Raw genomic sequence first — 19,422 nt, forward strand, 5'->3', positions numbered from 1 at the left:
TTGGAATAAATCGTCTAAACCTTAAAAAAAATTGATGTAAGCAATAAAATTTGCACATTCGTTGAAAATCAAAAAATAAGTATCTGCATACACGTAACCTATAATTATTTGTGGAACATTTTTAGCGATTTCTAGCGGAGAGAAAAAGAAACTTTGACCGTCGATAAAGTCGAGATCACGTGATTAAGTTCATTCATAAAATTTTTGTGTGGAGAATGAAATGATTTTCATTATTTTCGGTCCTCACTACGTCCAAACGGATTGAAATATCGTGTTCAGGATTTAGGAAGTTATACCGAAAGCATTAAGGAATGTTTGTATATATCAAAATGTTCGTAATTACGAAGACAGTTTTCGAATAAAATACTACAGGAATTAGGAAATAAACTTTTAACGTCGATAAAGTAGATGCCTCGATTTAAAAAAATCGAGGAACATCTTAGAATGTCAACCTCAAAAATTCGTCCAAGTCACATCTTGAGAAATGTGCATCTTCAGAAAATAATTCAAATTTTCTAATGGTTATATATTCTTGTAGATTTTTTGTACTGGTATGAAACAATTCCAAGAATAAAAATAAATTTCGCCCGGAGGCGAAAGACAAGGCGAGTTCGACGCTGAGTCCCGCTGGTCGGATCACTGTCAACAATAGTTATCAGCTGATCGTTTCAACGTCAAGAATTATGGAAGTTGTTTGGAGAACTCCGACGAGTAAATTTTAGCACATTGTTGTTGTTGTTATGTTTCCAATTTAAAATTTATCTTTTATTTTTAGGACCAAAAAAATGAAAATCATTTTACACCGATATTTCATGAACGAACTTAGTCACTTGATCTCGACTTTATCGACGTTCAAAGTTTCTTTTTTTCTCCGCTAGAAATCGCTAAAAATGCCCAACAAGTATGATAGGTTACGTGTGTGCAGATACTTATTTGTTGATTTACAACGAAGGTGCAAATTTTATTGCTTATATTAATTTTTTTCAAGGTTTAGGTGATTTAGTATAAAATTGTTGTAAGTGCTCAATATGAGCGAATAAAAAAATCTAAAATGCATCAAACAAAAAATGATCTGCAAAGTGCTATAACTCGAATGGTAATATCCTATTCTATCAATTTATAAATAAACTTTCTTTAAAATTACCAATATATTGATGTATACAAACGTTCTTTAGTGCTTTTTATTTTATGTGTCAAAGTTTAAATACGATATCTCAATTCGTGTGGACGCAGTGAACACCAAAAAAAATGTTCATAACCGGGGACTAGTTTGGTCACGTGGTCACCGAAGAGCATGCCCTTAATCAGATTGTTTCCTTCGTCATAATGAGATAGAAGACTCGACTTGGTCGAAGTGGTTCTTTATTTGTAGATCAAATTGAACAGTGTGACTGCTTATTAATTAAAAAGGGCGGCGTCACCGATTCGCCTACGGCACGTACTTTTTAAAACTGGTCTGTTAACGATTGCCTATGGCACGTACTTCTCAAAAATAGATTTCAAATAATTTACTTTATTGACTTTCAGATTACTTGAACGAAGACTATTTATGTCTCATCTAGCGGGACTTCCGGTGTTCGTTTGTCTCTTCTTGAGATTGGCTATACGTGATTTCATACGCGCGAGTCTTTATTGCATGCGATGACTAATAATTAACATGGCGGTCTGCGATCAGACATCTCATCTCTTGACTTTTCAGGAGTATAGGTTTCACATGTTAACGTAACTATAAGCAGTAATTCTCGCCACACACTCTCATTTTAGATGAGTCTGCTTATTTTTGTGATCATTCACTTGTCGCTGGTTTTTAGATAAGTTAACATTGAAATGCTTTTGTTTCTCATACATAAGTATGGGACCTAATAATTACATCTATATAATTTATAACTTATATACTTAGTAATTAATATTTTAAATTGATAAAATTAATATCAGATGCCATACCTTACAAGACATTGGTTTCCAGTGAGCCTTTATTCTCCCTATATGTATATATGTATTTTATTACTGTATATCTCACTATATATGTATGCATTTTAAGTCTGTTGTTTTCAGCTTCTAAAATAGAGGCCTCCTAAGTGTCAGATCATTGTCCTCAATGAATGTGGAGGTTGATAAATTCTAGGATATTCTAATGTTGGTTACAGGGATTTGCGCCTGCGATGTTGTTTTACTCTGTGTTTTACAGCTTTGAGATGCTGTTGCGTTGCCAATGGACAGGGGCTCATGTACTCTTCATTAATAATGCTATCTTTTGTTTGAGAGTTAGTTCTCGAACATTTGTGTATTTTTGTTATTAGTTTCCTTCCATAATATATTGTTAATAACAGTAGTAATAAGACAGTCATTCACATGGATGCTCCTATTGAGAGATTATGATTTCTTCTTTGATGGTGTTGATTCTGTTGAAATTGGACAAGCTGGTTTTCGATTTCTTCTAGTGATTTTCCATATTAAAATTGTCTTGTATTTTTGTTGTTTGCATCTGTAATTCTTATGTACGTATCGATATGACTGTTGGAAATTTAAATAGAATAGGATAATAATTGATGTTTTTCTTTGTGTTTTTTTAATTGGGCATTTTATGTTGAGGAGTTACTGTTTTCTTCTTGAGTATAACCATAATTTAAGAAAAGGTATTGCAAAATGTGTTTTCTTGTAGGATGATTTTTACGCCCCATTTTTGGAAACTTTCTATTGATGGTTAGAGTAGCATGCTGACATCACAGAATGCCCTTGTTGAGGTTGTAAACGATTTTCTTCACAAATTGTGGTGTACACAGTTTTCATGTAAGTGTTTTGAATCAATAATCTGTGAGCATGGTATCCGACATATCATTTTTCTACTCGATGCAAATCTTCAGCTTTGATTTGTGTGCTTGGCAATAGGAACTAATATTGGCATGCAACTTTTCCTATTTCTGTTATAATTTGTTGTAGTTAATCATTTCTTATCTGGGTTGGATGCATCTTACTGCATTATAATTATTTCATTAGTTCTGCTATATAATTTTGTGTCAGTATTTTAAATTTCTGCTTTTATTAAATGCGGTCGTCTCCTTAGTATTTGACTTGTTTTGTTTTTCGTATATTTCATTGATCATGTCCGTATATTCTTCTCCGTCTTCTTAAGTTAAAAGTCCCAACTGGTCCGAAAATAGACGCTATGTAGCCTCATATTGGCCCTCTGCGATTCTGCATAGTTTTTGGTATTGTATGAATTTCAGGCTAATAATATTGTATTTCACATAGCATTATATATAGCTTCTCATTTTTCGCTTCGATGTTTTTGCGTTTTGTCATCAAAGTATCTGATTTGACTTCGTTACGGCAATCTTCTTCGGGCGTTCTTTTTATACAATTTTTGTAATTATTGCTGGTGTCTCTTATCAGATCCTTGGTGTGAAAATGTTCAATAAGTTTTCAATATCCAGTAACATGACCATTTCTCAACAGCTATGAGTTAGTCGTATCAGTTCTGGTTTTTCATAAAACAGTCCGGCGTTTTCTTTTAAGGGTTAAATTTCATACTGCTTAAGTATGCTAGGGATGATGAGTAACAAGTGCAATAGAATCCAAGTCCATTTGTCCTGCCCTGTGATAGAATCGAACATATCCCACCTGTTTATTGAAAAGTTTGTTAATAAAGCTTAAATTGAATAGTTTATTTCAAAGAAAAAAAGGAAAGAAATTAAAAACAAATTAGGCAACCTTCCTAACGCCTAACTTAATTTTTCTTTCCTATTCATTTTTAGAAATTGTGTGAGAAGGGGAGGTGAGAAGGCCACCTTCAAACCCTCTTAATCGCCCTATAGGTGTGGTAAATTCGCAATCTTCCGATACAAAATTAACATAATTTCCTCCCTGATAAGTCAAATTTTCTCTACAGCCTTTTATTTTCGATGTTTTGTTCCTATTATTAAGCTGCGTGTCTACAGCAGGCAACTTACCTTGTTTAATTTTGATAGCTGTAACGTGTGGATAAAGCTGGAGGTGATCAGCAAAAGAACGGTCGGAATGTTCTTAAGATATCTGGGGTGTTGAGTATCTTTGTTAAGGCTGAAAATGTCACACTTTTTCGTTGTCCAGCATCAAGTTTTATTGTCTGCTTTATTGAAACTGCCACGGTGTTTGCATAAGTTCCAGTGCCTTCTGTTTTGACTCATTCCTTTTCCCACTCCTTATAGGTTTCCAGGAAATCATTGAATTTAGGGAATTAATTTTTTAACTCTTTGCTAGTAATTTTTGTCGTATTGAATTTATTTTTTTCATCCACTTGTTGCCCTTCAGTGTAATTTTCATCATTGTCGCTTTGTGGAGGGCTTATTATTATGATGCCTTTAGTTTGCTTCGCTGCTGCTGGTAATTTCTCTTTTACTTCTTCTGTGACTTCTTGGTCTAATAATTTCTGAAACTTTTTTACGATGTTCGGGGGAGCACTCTTGGGTATACTGCGTGACGGAAAAGCAATTAAAGGTACACCTAAACTTCATAATACAATTAGACTTTTCCTAAGTCTGGGAGAAATTTGATCATCTATTTTACTTGTATCATCTGCGGAGTCGGTGCTAGAGTCGCCATAATTAGGTCGAGTTTTAGTTCTTGTTTATTCTACTCGATGCCGGAGCAACCGTTTGCCAATAACACTCTCATTTGTAACACTAGCTGATTTTGCATAAAATGCGGTACGTCCATTGTCATTCTTGGTTCTGGAAGGTACTCGTTGGTTTAGAAAAGCTGGTTACAGGCTTGACCTGTTTCTCGGCTTCTAAATTAGTTTGACGTGTTTGTATTGGTAATAGCCGGGCACTTTCTCTTCTTTTTCCTTTTCACTTTCCTCTGGTGAACTTTACGTTGTGGAATAAATGCATTTCGCACTGTTGAGTACGTGGGAATAATATTATATAGGTTGGTCTAGCTAGGTACCACTTTCTTCAATAGGTTGGTTAAAGGCTTTGTTTTTTGTTTTAAAATCCTTAATGAATTTTCTATAATATCCTGCGAGACCCAGAAACTTCTTGACGTTCTTAGGGTTTTTTTTGGCATTGAAAAATTTGTAACGGCTTCCATTTTCTTGGGGTCGGGTTTCAATCCACCAATAGTGACCCAATGTGACCGAAAAAGGCAATTTATATAAAAATTTACTTTGTCCGGTTAGATCGAGGGTTTGGCTTCTTTTAGTCTATTAAGAAGGCCCTTTACTTTTCTGCGCGTTCTTCTAAGGTTTCTGTATAAATTACAAAATCGTTGAGATAAACGAATAATTGTACGCTATATAATCCTAATAGCACTTGGTTCATCAAACGTTGAAAGGTTACCGAAGAGTTTTGTAATCCCCTGGGCATTCGGAAGTATTCGTAATGTCCATTCAAAAACGAAAAGGCAGTTTTTGATCCTTCAGCAGGATTTTATTAGATTTAATGAAAAACACTAGCCACATTAAATACTGTGAAATATCAGGCCTTTCCTAAATGATCCATTGTTTTTGTAATGTTGGAAAGGGAGTATGCATCGCAAATAGTTTTTATCGTTTAATAATCGGAAATAAATTACTACCCTGTATTTTCGTTTTGCAGTGTAGTCTAACTTTTTCGGAACTATCAACATGGGAGAGCTATAGAGTGATTTTAGGTGTGAAATACCACCTTCTGTTAGCTTCAGCCCCTGATCTTAAAAGAACCGAACGATGCAAAAATTGACTCACGTTTTATTTTTACCTCATTCTTATAGTTGAAATTTGGTGAGTATCAAGTATAGGTTTTACGTGGGTCAAAACTTTGTTTTATATGCTAGACCAAATTCCTGATTGTATATATTTTTCTTACATATATTGTCTAGGGCTGTGCCTTTTAACCGGGTCAAAACTGCTTTGAGATATTGTGTTTCGCAATTACCTGGTACCGAGAAATCTCCATTTATACGCTGAGAGTGCGAATTGTATCGTCTGCAAATTGACATTGATCGTTCTCGTTAGACATTTTGTGAAATTTACAAATAAATTTATAATGCAATTGTTTAAACGAGTGGCTTCAATGAGAAGATATGGCTCGATTAATGTGGAAACTTTCAATTTATGAAACAACCTTAAAAAATGAATCTATTTGCAGGGTGTGATGTTATATTTGCGCTTTATGTTATAATTGCGCAATAAAGGTTAGACAAAAAACAAATAAAAGAATTTGGATGAATTCATTTCCCTGTTTGATATAGGAATGATTTCAATGGTAGATGGGCATCAGTATTTTCTAATACATTGTTGGCTTTAATAATTCACGCTAATCAATTGCTGAGAATTCTATTAACCGCCTGTGGTTGAAAGCGTTCCCATGATATAGGTAAAAGGTCTGATCGTAACACGTACTTATCACTGGCAAGCGATTGCCTCCGAGGTTTAGTAGAAAAGGAAGTTATGGTTAGACACACATTCTTTTTTTACGAACGATCAGAAGCACGTTGCCTGTACAGGTTCGAGCCCTATGATTTTATTTCATTCTGCAATGACAGATCGAGCTGTCATAGACTGCATAAATTATTGATATCAAATATTATCTCGGAATTGTTTTTGATTAAAAAACTAGCTTTAAAGTAAATTTGGAAAAATGTTATACCTAATATTTGTTTGATTAAACGATAAGTGGCGATCCCACCACTGGCACCAAAAATCAGCTGTTATGTCCGGAGCAAGTAGGCGACGGTAGTTTGGGCTAAGTGCGAGATAGGGAGAAACCAAAACAAGAACACAAGTGTTAGGTTACAGTGTTTAAACTACATTTAAAATTCAATGTGAAAAATGTTTTTTTACGAACAGAACAGAGGATTAATTATAATAGTACATAAAACTTAAGTTTACCTTTCTAAACGCCATCATTTAAGATGAGTCTGCCTATTTTTATAATCATTCACTTGTCGCTTGTTTTAAGATAAGTTACAATTGAAATACTTCTGTTAGTCATACATAAGTATGGGAATTAATAATAATTACATCTATATAATTTATAAATCTTATACTTAGTAATTAATATTCTTAATTGATAAAATTCATATAAATTCCATACCTTTTAAGTCATTGTTTTCCATTGAGTGTTATTATCCCGTGGTACACGCTCGCCGTTTACCTTGCGGTTTCTACATTATTATCAGAAGTGAATGTACCAATGTTAGATCAAAGATCAAACGCAACTTACTATATGCGTGACCATAAGTGATTGCTACTTGTCTGTTCTTAAGTTGGAAGAATGCAAAGCGTTAGGGCTTAAAAATTTAAATGCTCTTGATTTAAAGAATAAAGCGATAGGATGAAGCATGAACCGAAACTAAAAGTAACAATGGCCGTTCTGACCCGTGCAAATATAAGCACATATTAATAGCTGTTATATTTCATAACAAACTTACATATGGATTTGAAATAGCTAATAATTACAAATCACGAAAATATTACTTTTGTCGATTATTTTATTCATAATATTATAAAGACAAAAACAATATAAACTTTGTTGCTAAAAAGAACATTTTAATAAGGTCGGAGTACAATATCTACAGTCACTCGTTATACCTGGCAAACTTATACACTGGGAAACTTTTAAAATTTGGTATTATAATTTTTATTTTAAAAAGAGTTCGATGATAAGCTAGGGTATGTTTGAGAATATAGTATTGTTGCTACAGCGATAGGAGGAAATACATATACCATATCAATTCTAAATATACTTAAACCTAATATTTGTCATTTAGAGTTGGCAAGACTACTAATTTCTGTAGCAAATTGAAGTTATGGAAAAGTGATATTCAGAAAATAAATAATAAAACCGTATTTGCAATAAAAAGCAGTTTAAACAAAATAAGTTGCAAAATAAGTTACACCAATTGCGATTCTCAATAGAATGGTGCAATGAACAAAAAATTATGCATTATAATGCTTTCCGAAAATTTCCATTTAGAATAGGAAATTCACTACCGAATGACGTGATATGCGCCGAGATTTACAAGGATTATCAAATTCCTCAATCTTATGATTTGTTATACCACAGGAAAAAGTTTCCGTGATGTTGTCTTGGAGATTCACGTTCGATTCCCGCAAGAGTTTATTTTGTCTGGCACGATTGTTTTTGTTTTAGCTTAGAATATAAAATTAATTAATATTTAATTGTATTTTTATGTCTTATAGTAAGTTTTTATAATCTTCACAACTGGAATATAATATGATTATAACGTGTATTTACTTTTACAGGCTATGGTAGCAGTTTCAACTAGCCCAATAGATATTATGATACCATTGGCATCGGAGAAGTTTAAGATGTATGGTATTCCCAATTTCAGTCGCCTTTTTGGAGTCACAACTCTTAATTGCATTAGAGCAAATACGTTTACAGCTCAAGTACTAAGGGTAGATCCTGAATGTGTTGTTGTCCCTGTAATTGGTGGCAATAGTCCTCAAACCTGTGTTCCACTATTTTCACAAGCTAAGCCATGCAACAACTTTACTCACGTTAGTTACTGATCAATTTAATTTTAATATTTATCACTGCCCAGATAACAAGGTTCTAATGTAACCGTATAAATTAAGATGTTATATTTTGGTTAGCACAGTAACGCAGTCCCAAAAGCAAATCTGTTGAACTAATTTTGATCTAATAAAAAAAAATGTTGTTGAGGGTATTCTGAAATTTAGAATATTAGAAAATGTATGCGTGTCAAAGATTAAACACAATTGTAAAATTTACATAAGCGTCACAGAATATTCTGGAATACACAGTGTAAAGAAATTTTTAAACATTTAGGAACATCATCGAATATTGTGAGAGGTTCTGAGACTAAAATTATGAAAATGTAAAACAGTAAGAAAGTTTAATGCAGATGCTTTGTTCCCCGCCGACAGATCTGTAGACTACATCTGTGAGATGAGGCGTTCATTTTTGATTCGAAGAACATCCTTAATAGATATTACATTCTGAATGCGACTTTGCGGCACGCCCAGGTATGTTTAAGTCTCTCCAGCGCCAAGGTGCCGTACTACACTTCTGTCGACGAGATCTTGGTAAACTGTGCTTCCAGTACCCCAAACTCCATTTCAAAATCTCGAGTTTTCTCCTCGACAATCCTTAGAGCTAGATTTAGTTGCTTTAAATTTCTAGCATATACCCTGAGATGATCCATGCATAATACAGTAGTGACCTTATGCTTTTGATATCCGGGTTTGCCGCAGAAGTATTCTGGAGCATTGCGAAGTCCAAAAGATACTATAAATAGTGTAAGGGAAAAGAGGCAATGGCTCATGGTTTCGCCCCGAAAGGTGCCTCTCTGACAGTTTGTTAGTGGTCACACGATGTTTTCCAGTGGAGGTCGAAAATTGGATTCCAAAACGGAGTCAATCTCTCTATGCACCTCGAAAGGTGTAGATGAATCTTTAAGCTTTACAACAGACATATGTCAGAAATATGCTGCCACATTGTGCGCAGATTTGACTAGTTGAATGTGCGATGGCGGATCCGTAGTTCGCGCGCGAACTTTCGCACTTGATTTTGCATCCGCCAAAATTCTCGATACATCATACACACTACAATTGATGGTCCAGAGATTGGATTCTTCACCAAAATTTTTACGAAGCGCGTTATCTAAATCAGCCAGACCTTTGGGCCTAATAAAAACCTGAATGCTGGATTATTCTGTTGGTGCTATAGTTAACGCTCCGCTTATATAACCTCTTTTTTGGAGATCTTTAGCACAGTTTTGCAGCAGTTAGTGCGAAAAATGTTAGAGCTCTGGTTGTTTCTCGCACCATAGAAAATGCACTCGCGTCATATCACCATTCCGCCGAGGGATTACACTGGTATCTTAGCACTTAGCAGATCATACTACAGTTGATTGGTCCACTCAAAAGTTTTAAACCAAAAAGCTATTAAAACTTAACTTTTCCTATCAAACACCCTCAGATTAGACAATTGGTCTATCTTGGATCACATACCAGTTGACCAATCCTAATGGATTAAAGGTCTCTCCATTCTAAAACAAAAGATGAAATTTGACAAATTAATTTCAGTAAGGCACACACCACTTACACAGTAGAAAAACATTTATGACCATCCTCTCAGCAATTCATTTATTTGCACCTTATTCAGAAGCGAATGGCAGAACGTAGAACGGCCGAATTGTTACACCACGAAAAGGTTTCTTTTACAAACTTACGAATAAAGAATAATGAAAGAAGAATATACCGAAAAATCATGGACCTTCTGACTGACAAAAAAAAACTAGCAAAAGAAAACTTCTTCCGAACGACTACACACTTGACAGCAAAATAATATTTAGATTAAGACCTACTAATCACATCTTTCCAAGAATTTACTGACTCCCAAAAATCTGAACATTTAACTCAGACCTATCGTCAGCGCAATAACTCATTAACGTACAACCTTGCACGCTTCCTTACCAAAGAACTAAATCCTTCTGCAGAAAACCATCACTCACGTCCAAAATTCTTTGGACTTTGTCAAAAATATACAAGAGTTTTACATTTAACGCCAAGACATCCTAGTAAGTTTCGACGTAGTATCTCTATCCTTTGCAAACTTGCCCAGCGACCTCATACCTTTGATAGAAAACTGTCTCAATAATACTTACCCCTCTTTCCAAAACCAATTGTACGAAAAAAACCCCAGGAGTAGCAATGCGATCTTTAATCTCACATGTAATAGCCAAAATCCTAATGGAATATCATTCGATCACATCCTAATATCCAGTTCACCATGGAAATTGAAGAAAACGGAAAATTGCGTTTCTTAGAAGTACTAGTTTACAAAAGAAAGCCGAAAGTTTCTCAACACTTCATTAACAGCTGATGATTATTGAAGTTCCTGAGGAACGGCGGCAGTGGCTCTGCTGCCTAGAGTCGAGGCAGGTATTGCCGATGCGGTCACGAAATGACATGAAGCGGATTTGTCGCGAATCAAAGCTTTGTTTAAAGTACTAATTATGATCAGATAACCTACAATAAATCTCTTGACACTGCAATTAAGGAAGTGAAGAGTAGCATTATTAACAACGCCAATCGCATTTCTGTTCTACAGGAAACAAACACATCAAATGTGTCTGAGGTCAACAAAATCCTTGCATCTTCAAAGAATTTTTAGTAGAGAAAATTGACTCTCGAATCTCATTTAAAGGTTTAATCTGAAAATGCAGTAATCTAGATCAAGCTGCTCTCTCTAAGACGTTAGAGTTCCATGATTTTTCAGTGAAGGAGGAGAAAGACCTTTCAACTAACATCTGACAAATGGCTTCTATCTTGGATGCATCCCTTACTAAGGAGGATCTAACAACTATTTATAGGTTCAGATCTGCAGTCTATAATGCTCCTCGCCCTTCGCTTACACCTATCACAATGTTAAACGTTATAATTACTTACTTTCCAGAAAATATAGGGAGTCTCGTAAAGGGATGTGGGGTTTGCGTATATGCCCATAATGATTTAAAGGGTAAGATCTTAAACGTCAGTACTGAAACCACTGTACCGCCCACTGAATTTTTATTTACTGTCTTCTTTAAATCTCGTAAACTTATACTCTTTGGGGTTGTTTATAAACTGCTCAAAGCTGGGTTTAGTGATGAATTTGAGACGAAGGTTTTTGATTACGCTTAGTTATTGTAATGTTATAATGACAGGCGATTTTATTATTAACTTAAATATTCGATCCAACCAATCCAATTACCTCACATCTATGGCCAATTCAGCTGGTTTATCTATAGTATCACAAGAATCTACACAAGTTTCTTTTATACACAGGCATGTGAAGGTGAGGAAACGAAAAAAATTAATTTTTAAACGATCGATTTGAAAATAGCATAATCAGAATCTACGAATATTTCCGATTCCAATGATATATATCTTTCCTAGAAAAGTTAAAAATTTGAAAGAGTTTGATATCAAAAAACTTTTGCTTAAATATCAATTTATTACTAAATACTTCACAATTTTTTAACATATATAGACAAATTACATGTCTTTGAAATCAGAAAAAATCGTAGATTTCAAATATTATTACTTTTAAATAACTGGTTGCAAAATTAACAATTTTTTAATCTTAATTGTTTACCATTTTCCAACAAAGGGCCTGTAGCTATAGCAGGAGGTTTTGTGGCTGAACCTGCACCTGCAAGTCCTTAGCCTCTAGCATTAAGCCTCTTTGAGTTCTTAGTTGCCATAAATTCTTCAGACTCGGCAAAAAGCTGCTGTTTAACTGAAATTTGTAATTTTTATTCATTTTTGTAACAGCTTCAAAGTTATGAAATTTAAAAAAAATGAAATTTTTTTATAACTTTCTTGATGCATTAAAATTGGATAAAAATCATTTTTACTGAGAAGAGAACAAGTTTTTAAAAAGGTAAATAAATGGACCTATAATTTCTTGAACAAATTTTTAAAAGTAAAAAGAGGTACGTTTAACGTGTTAAACTCCATAAGATATAAAATTTTCACACAACGTTTTAGAAATCATTTTATTTAAAAATAAAAAAATGTGCAATACTTTGTTTCTACGAGAGAACGATTCGGCATCGATGTCCGTTTAAATTTATGTGACAGAAGAGTAACTACGTCCTTGAACTAATACAGCGGTGGGTTCGTTGTCCTTGAAACGAAAAACGTCACCGTAAGTAAAAATCATGAAATTTCTCCCTACTGAAGAGGCCTGCATCAAACCAAAAACCTTAACAAAATTTCTGCGAGGAAAATTGGAAGCAGAGGCTTGGCAAAAAGAAGAAAGTAAGGATATAATATGTGCACAAAACGAAGTGTATAAAAAATCCACTAAATTTAAATGCAATCGGCAGCAAAATTAGCGAACAAATAGACTGACTGGGCAAGTAAATTACTGAAAAAAGGTTTATTGATAGAGTTAAAATCATCTTGCAACTCCCCGCTATGGAAAAGTCCGGAAAACGAGATATTCAGAATGATAGTAGATTATCGTGAATTAATAAATACACCAACCAAGAAGCGTATCTTTTCCACATAATGCACTATATCCTTGATTAGTTAAGAAATGTAAAGGTTTTCTCTGGCTTCGAACTAAGTGCAGGATTCCTCCACATCCTGAAGAAGTAAGATTGCAAGAAATTCATAGCGCACTATATACGAATATTTTGACTGTATCAGGATGCCATTTGGTCAAAGAACTCACCCACTATATTCAAACGTATGATGGACAATCCGTTCTCAGGAGTAATTGGAAATTGATGTTCCGTCTATGTTGACGATATTATAATTTTCGGAAAACCCTTAGAAAAGTATAACGAAAATTTCGTGATAGTCGTGAAAAGAATGAAGAAATTAGGTTCAAAATTAGAACCATTCAAATAAGAGTCCTTTCTTCTATACCTCGACAACCCACCAAACTAACTCAAAAGGACAGCATTTTTTATTGGATTAAATAGTGCGAAGAAGCTTTTTAAAAACTAAAAATGCATTTAAATCCAAAACGGTATCAAGTTTTCCCGGTTTTAAAGAAAGAGTCACTCTGAAAACAGCCCCATCTAATTAATGATTAGGCCTACTGCTATTCCAGGCCGAACTTTTGTATATAGATATATAAACGTTTATTTTTCGGGCGGCTGGATTAAAAAATTGACTTGCTCATACTTCCATTCCACTCTTGAAAACTAAATTCCATCGACACCTTATCGCTACGACCGCTAGCTCTTATACCCTTGCATTCCTCGCTTCCCCTCGCCTCACCACCCACGCATGAACCTACTTAAGCGCTTTGCCTCGCATTGCCAAACTCCGCCTTCGCGGCTAATACCTAATACTTGTCTAGTATTTACATCTTGCTTATATCTACTTTCTCCCCTACTTGCAGTCTTTCCTTCTCCATTTCTCTTTCCTTTTCCTTTTCTTCGTCTCCATCTTAGGCAAGACTCTCTTCAGTCATGCTACACCCATGCTCTTCACCCATTCTACTGCCCTTTCCCCCCTTTCATGTATCAATACCCCAATGCTTATCGCACTCCTTTCCACCTTCTCACACTCCTCTAATCAGTATTCCACTTTTGCATCCCCATTTCCACACAATTCATACATCCTGTTCTCCACAGAAAGTCAAAACCTATTACAATCCTCCACGTACCCACATCTCATTCTCGCTATAAGCTCCTGACTTCATTTCTCTCCTTTCTCAAGCAAATTTTGAGTTCTGTTCCTGGGCATAACCCACTCATAGTTCCTGTTAAATCTTGACTCTTTTATTATCTGCGCTTTTGCTGCTTTCTATCACTCCGGATGCTTTTCTACTTATTAGCAGAACCCTGAATACAGCACAAGAAAGTTACAGAACTTCCAAAAAAGGAACTCTTAGCCATAGTATGAGGGATGAAAAGGTTACGTCAATACTTGCTGGGAAACAAGTTCAAAGTCCAAACTCAGCACAAAGCGCTTATTTGATTTCGCAATGTGAAAGACCCTGGCTGAATGAAAAGTCCGGAACGAAATAGACTTAACTACCGCAGAAAAACTAACAGATACTGATATATTGTGTATACTAGATGAACACTCCCCTATCATCGTAGTCGAATGTTTCTTTTGACACTCTTAGAAAGTTTTTGATTACAAGAGGTAGGTATGTTTGACTTAAGGGTAGTTTTTGGGGAACGTATTATATATAACCAAAGAGCAAAAAAAGACCATAAGAATATCAACTAACAGCCTTTTCTAAATTGTATTATTTTTTATGCTTTCTTCATACGTATACATACGTATACATATACATACGTATATGTTCCGATGTACACATTTACGTGAAAGGGCAGTTTTTTGGGGGGAAAATTACAAATAATTAATGGTCACTCTACTAGATCACGAGATAATGTCATTTTAGTGGGGCCGTACGCTGCTACCGTGGTGCTCTCCCAGTGTCGCATAGTAGGGAAAGAGCTGTAAATAAACTAATGAAAGCGAAACTCATTATTTCGTCATTTGAAATGGTTAGCTACTTAAAATCTATAGCTTTTGCATGAAACACGACAGATACTAATGTGCGATTTCAATAAGTCAGAAACGGCCGACTTTTAAGAATTATTTAAACCATTTTTGTAAACAAATACACATTTTGACCATTTTTTTATAATTATGTTGCGTAATCAACTAAGGCTTTTCATAAGGTAATGTCAAAATATGCAATTTGTCCATAGAGAATGTAGAGAATTATGAGCACTTAGAAAAAAGTCGGCTGAAAACAAAAGTATCATGCTCTTGCCTGTTCAGTTTTGAGCCACGTCAATATCTTTATCAACCAAACAGAATTATTTAGGCTGCAAGATTAGGTGAAGTTAGTCGAATATTACAATTTTTGCTGCAAAACCATTGCTTTTGAGATAAATGAAAATCCTCTCATCCTCAAATTCACGTTTCGTCATTTTCAGTCTAAAAGCACGTTAAGAGTAATGCTAATTTATGGAAGTATTAAAGAAAAGAAGCCGCGAATAAATTGTTTTAATCCCTTTGCAAAGAAGAAGCACAGTAGAGTTGATATAAAAAAACATTGGAAAGTTTCACAATTAAGGGAAAAATATCTTTCTAAATTGAAAAAAATGCTACAGATTTGAGAGATTTTTCTCCATTGTAAAGAGTAAAGAGCTTCGAACAATGTAAAATTGGAAATGTGTTAAAGTGCATTGAAGTTGATACTGGTAAGAAAGACATAGAAGATGTAATGAACGAAATGAAGGAACAATTGAATAAAAAACCAATAGATCCTATGCAGTCCAACTTGTAACTATGGTACCAAAGGGTTTGGGAATTCGTAAAAAGAACATATGAGTTTATAGTGCCGTACAGTTTAGCTCGAAAAGCTGAACAATTGCACAAAACAACTGATATTGGAACATTCCCAAACCCTAGGCCGGGTAAAAAGTTATCAGAAGACACAGTTAAAATGGTTAAAGATTTTTGCTATGAATGTGACGTGAGTTGGCAAGCTTCAAACAAAAGTTTCCGAACTTGAAAATTGGCTCTTCAAAGTTTGCGAAATGGCGGCTTAAGGAATGTATTTTTGCTGGCGCTAGTGGAACATATTCCATTTCTGTTTGCAAAATCCATGAAAGTACAAAATTATTGATTCATGGAGCAAATTCCATTGATCTTGTTGGTAATGAGGAACCTCTTGAGTTTTTAGCATCATACAAAACAATGTTGTCTTTAATGATTTGCGATCCTAAATTACCTGCCTATTACTTAGGCTTATGTAAATCTTGTCCAGGCTTAGAACCCTTGATACGAAAACTGCGAAAGCTTCCCTCAACTCTTTGCGATAAGAGTGATTAAGATCTAGAGAAACTGGCTAAAAATATGGTCGATCTTTTTAAATATGACTTCATTGTAAAAAGTTAAAGCCAATTTTTAAAGGACTCCAAAGATTCTCTTGAAGTGCAAGTATTTATAATACTCTTTGATTTTGCGCAAAATCACGAAACTGTAATTTAAGATGCAATACAGAGTGAATATTGGAGTAAACAACAGATTATTGTGCATCCCGCAGTAATGTGCTTCAAACAGGATAACAGAGATGTTTGTGCAAGTTATGCAATTATTTCGGAAAATATAGAGCATAATACCAGCGCAGTTCACCTTTTTTTGAGAGAATTATAGCTGAGATAAAGGCAAAGCACGGACAAGTTCAAACAATAATTTATTTTACGGACGGTGCAGCATCTCATTACAACAACAAGAGCAACTTTATCAATATCGCATATCATCAGCGTTATTTAGGAAATGAGGCACGATGGCAGTTCTTTGCTACGTCTCACGGTAAAAGTCCGTACGAAGGTATTGCAGGAACTCTTAAGCGAGATGCTGGCCGAGCTGGTTTACAACGTCGAAGCAACAAACAAATTTTGAAAGCCAAAGATTTATACGAATGGGGCACTGTGGCTTTACCCAAAATAAAGTTGCTCTTCTGCTTTAAGAAAGATTACGACAAAAAACCTCGAAATTTAAGGAGTCGCTATGGAAAAGCTCAAGCGATCACAGGTGCCAGAAGCTTTCATTATTTTATCCCAAATGGTGACAATAAAATACAGTTTAGGCAATACTCTGCTTACATGGAACTCGTTGAATTGGAAATAGAGAAAAGTCTTAAACGAAAACGTGATCAGTAAGACGCAAGGGAAACTCACTCAGAAAACACCACGATATGTGAGAAGCGATGAAAAATCACTTAGAAAGCACCCTATTATGTGAAAGGCAAGGGGAACTCGCTCAAAAAGCACCCCGATATATGCGAGGTATGGGCAACTCATTCAGAAAGCACCCCAATATGTAAGAAGCAAGGGGAACTCTCTCAGAAAGCACCCCAATATGTAAAAGGCAAGGAAAACTTACTCAGAAAGAACTCCAACATGTGCGAAGCAAGAGGATCTCACTCAGAAAGATCTCCAATACATAAGAGGCGAGAGGAAATTGCTCAAGAAGCACCTCCATATGTGAGTAGCAAGGAGAACTCACTCAGAAAGAACTTTTTTTGTTTGTTAATCTAACCGACTGAGAATAATTTTTAGTTATTTATTGCATTGATATATGTTAGTTCTTAATAAATTTGAAAGTAATTGAAAAAATGGTACTGGTCGGGCGTTTTTGTCCAAACATGTGTTCTTTCCCTACTGTGCGACAACGCGAGAGCGCCACTGTGGCAGCGAATGATCTCACTAAAATGACATTATCTTGTGATCTAGAAGTCACCATCAATTTTTTTCAATTAAAGGTGAAATTATAAAGAATTGAATTCTCTTAACAAGAAAAGAGAAATTTTTTTGCGTTCTTGAGAAAAACCGAATTCAAATTTTGTTTGGACATTTCTTAGGTCAAAATTAAAAAAAAATCCTTCTTTTTAATTTTTAATTTAAAGCGTATACATTTATCTATAATGCCTACAATTTTTACTAAAATTCGTTACATGACTTCAGAAGGATAGATACTTCAGAAAAATGTGTTGCTGGAATTCAACATAACGTATCTCCCATAATTTTGAAATTTTTCAAAAATCCTTTGGACCCCAAATATCGTCTTTTAGCTAACACTATAATTTTCTAAAGTTTACTCAAAATCGAACAATCACTTGCAGATCCTGATAGACCTGTTGTATACTGTCACTAATAAATTTAGAAAGCACTGTTAGCTGATGTTTTTTTGCTCTTTTTTTGCTTCAGAACTTCAAATTAATGACTTGAAACTTTAAAACTTCCTTCTCATTATAATTTTTCCCAAGAAATACCCTTCCACGTGAGAGAATGCAGGTAAGTTCATATATGTATGCAAATAGCATTTAAAATAATAAAATTCAGAAACCACTGTTAGTGGATATGTTTTGCTATTTTTTAGCTCACCGATGACAAATAATACGTGCCCCAAAATCTACCCCTAAGTCGTACACACCTACCCGTCGTCATAAAAATGTTTTAAAAGAAGGTAAACCACCTTGAACAATGTAAAGATGATTTAGAACTACAAATTAATTACATGAAACTTGAAAATATCTCCCTTATTATACAATTAAAATTATACAATTTAGAAAACACTGTTAGTTTATATTTGTTTGCTCTTTTTATGCTCTCCGATGACATATAATACGTTCCCAGAAAACTAACCCTAAGTCGTACACACTTGCCTCTCACGATCAAAAATGTTTTAAAAGTGGGGAAAACACCTTGAACAATGTAAAAATGATTTAAGACTCCAAATTAATGACTAGAAACACGGAAACTTCTTCATCATTATAATTTTTTAACAAAACTACCTTTCCACGTGAACATGCGCAGCGAAACATATTCAAATTCAAATTTATTATCAGAAATTCAATTGCAAAATTACATACGTAATCTGCAATCACTTGCAGAGGTACACGCAGGTACCTATACGCAAGCCTCATATTCTTAATTACTAAAAATTTAAATACTAAAAATTACATACTAAATATCAATACTTTAATCTTACAATATGCGTGTTTACAATATTATTACTCTGAACTAAGTCTTTACTAATATTTCAGTTTTTTTTAAAACTTCAATATTTAAAAGGGTTTGTGTATTTGACACAATCCATTCTTTGATCTTTTTTTTTAAGTTTTTTGGGCTATGTTCTAACGTTTTCATGCCCACATCAAACTTACAATAAATTTTCCTCGCAACAAAATTATGATTTCTTAGAGTTATTGTTTTGTTAACTTCAGGCAGTATCATTTTGTTTCTAGTTTTACTTATGTAATTTTTGAACTCAATAGATAAAATATTATAATTCTCAACCATCGCTTCAAGCAAGTAACATTCTTTTATAGACATTGGGTATGACATGTCTTTAGACTTTTTCTGAATGATTTTTATTAATCTAGATTGTACATTTTGAATGTAATTGATTGTACTAGGGTAGGCTCCACCCCAAGC

The 19,422-nt window shown here is 34.5% G+C and overlaps 1 protein-coding gene across 1 annotated transcript in view; it reads left to right on the forward strand.

The window, feature by feature from the left end:
- LOC117174580 (probable malate dehydrogenase, mitochondrial) overlaps positions 1-19,422 on the forward strand; it is a 148,757-nt gene that overhangs the window by 73,684 nt on the left and 55,651 nt on the right. Inside the window, exon 3 of the mRNA XM_033363809.1 lies at positions 8,228-8,485. Within this exon, the coding sequence (XP_033219700.1) occupies positions 8,228-8,485 (258 nt within the window). The remainder of the gene's footprint in view (positions 1-8,227; positions 8,486-19,422) is intronic.

This window comes from Belonocnema kinseyi, chromosome 6 (assembly GCF_010883055.1).
Source record: "Belonocnema kinseyi isolate 2016_QV_RU_SX_M_011 chromosome 6, B_treatae_v1, whole genome shotgun sequence".
Lineage (NCBI taxonomy): Eukaryota > Metazoa > Arthropoda > Insecta > Hymenoptera > Cynipidae > Belonocnema > Belonocnema kinseyi.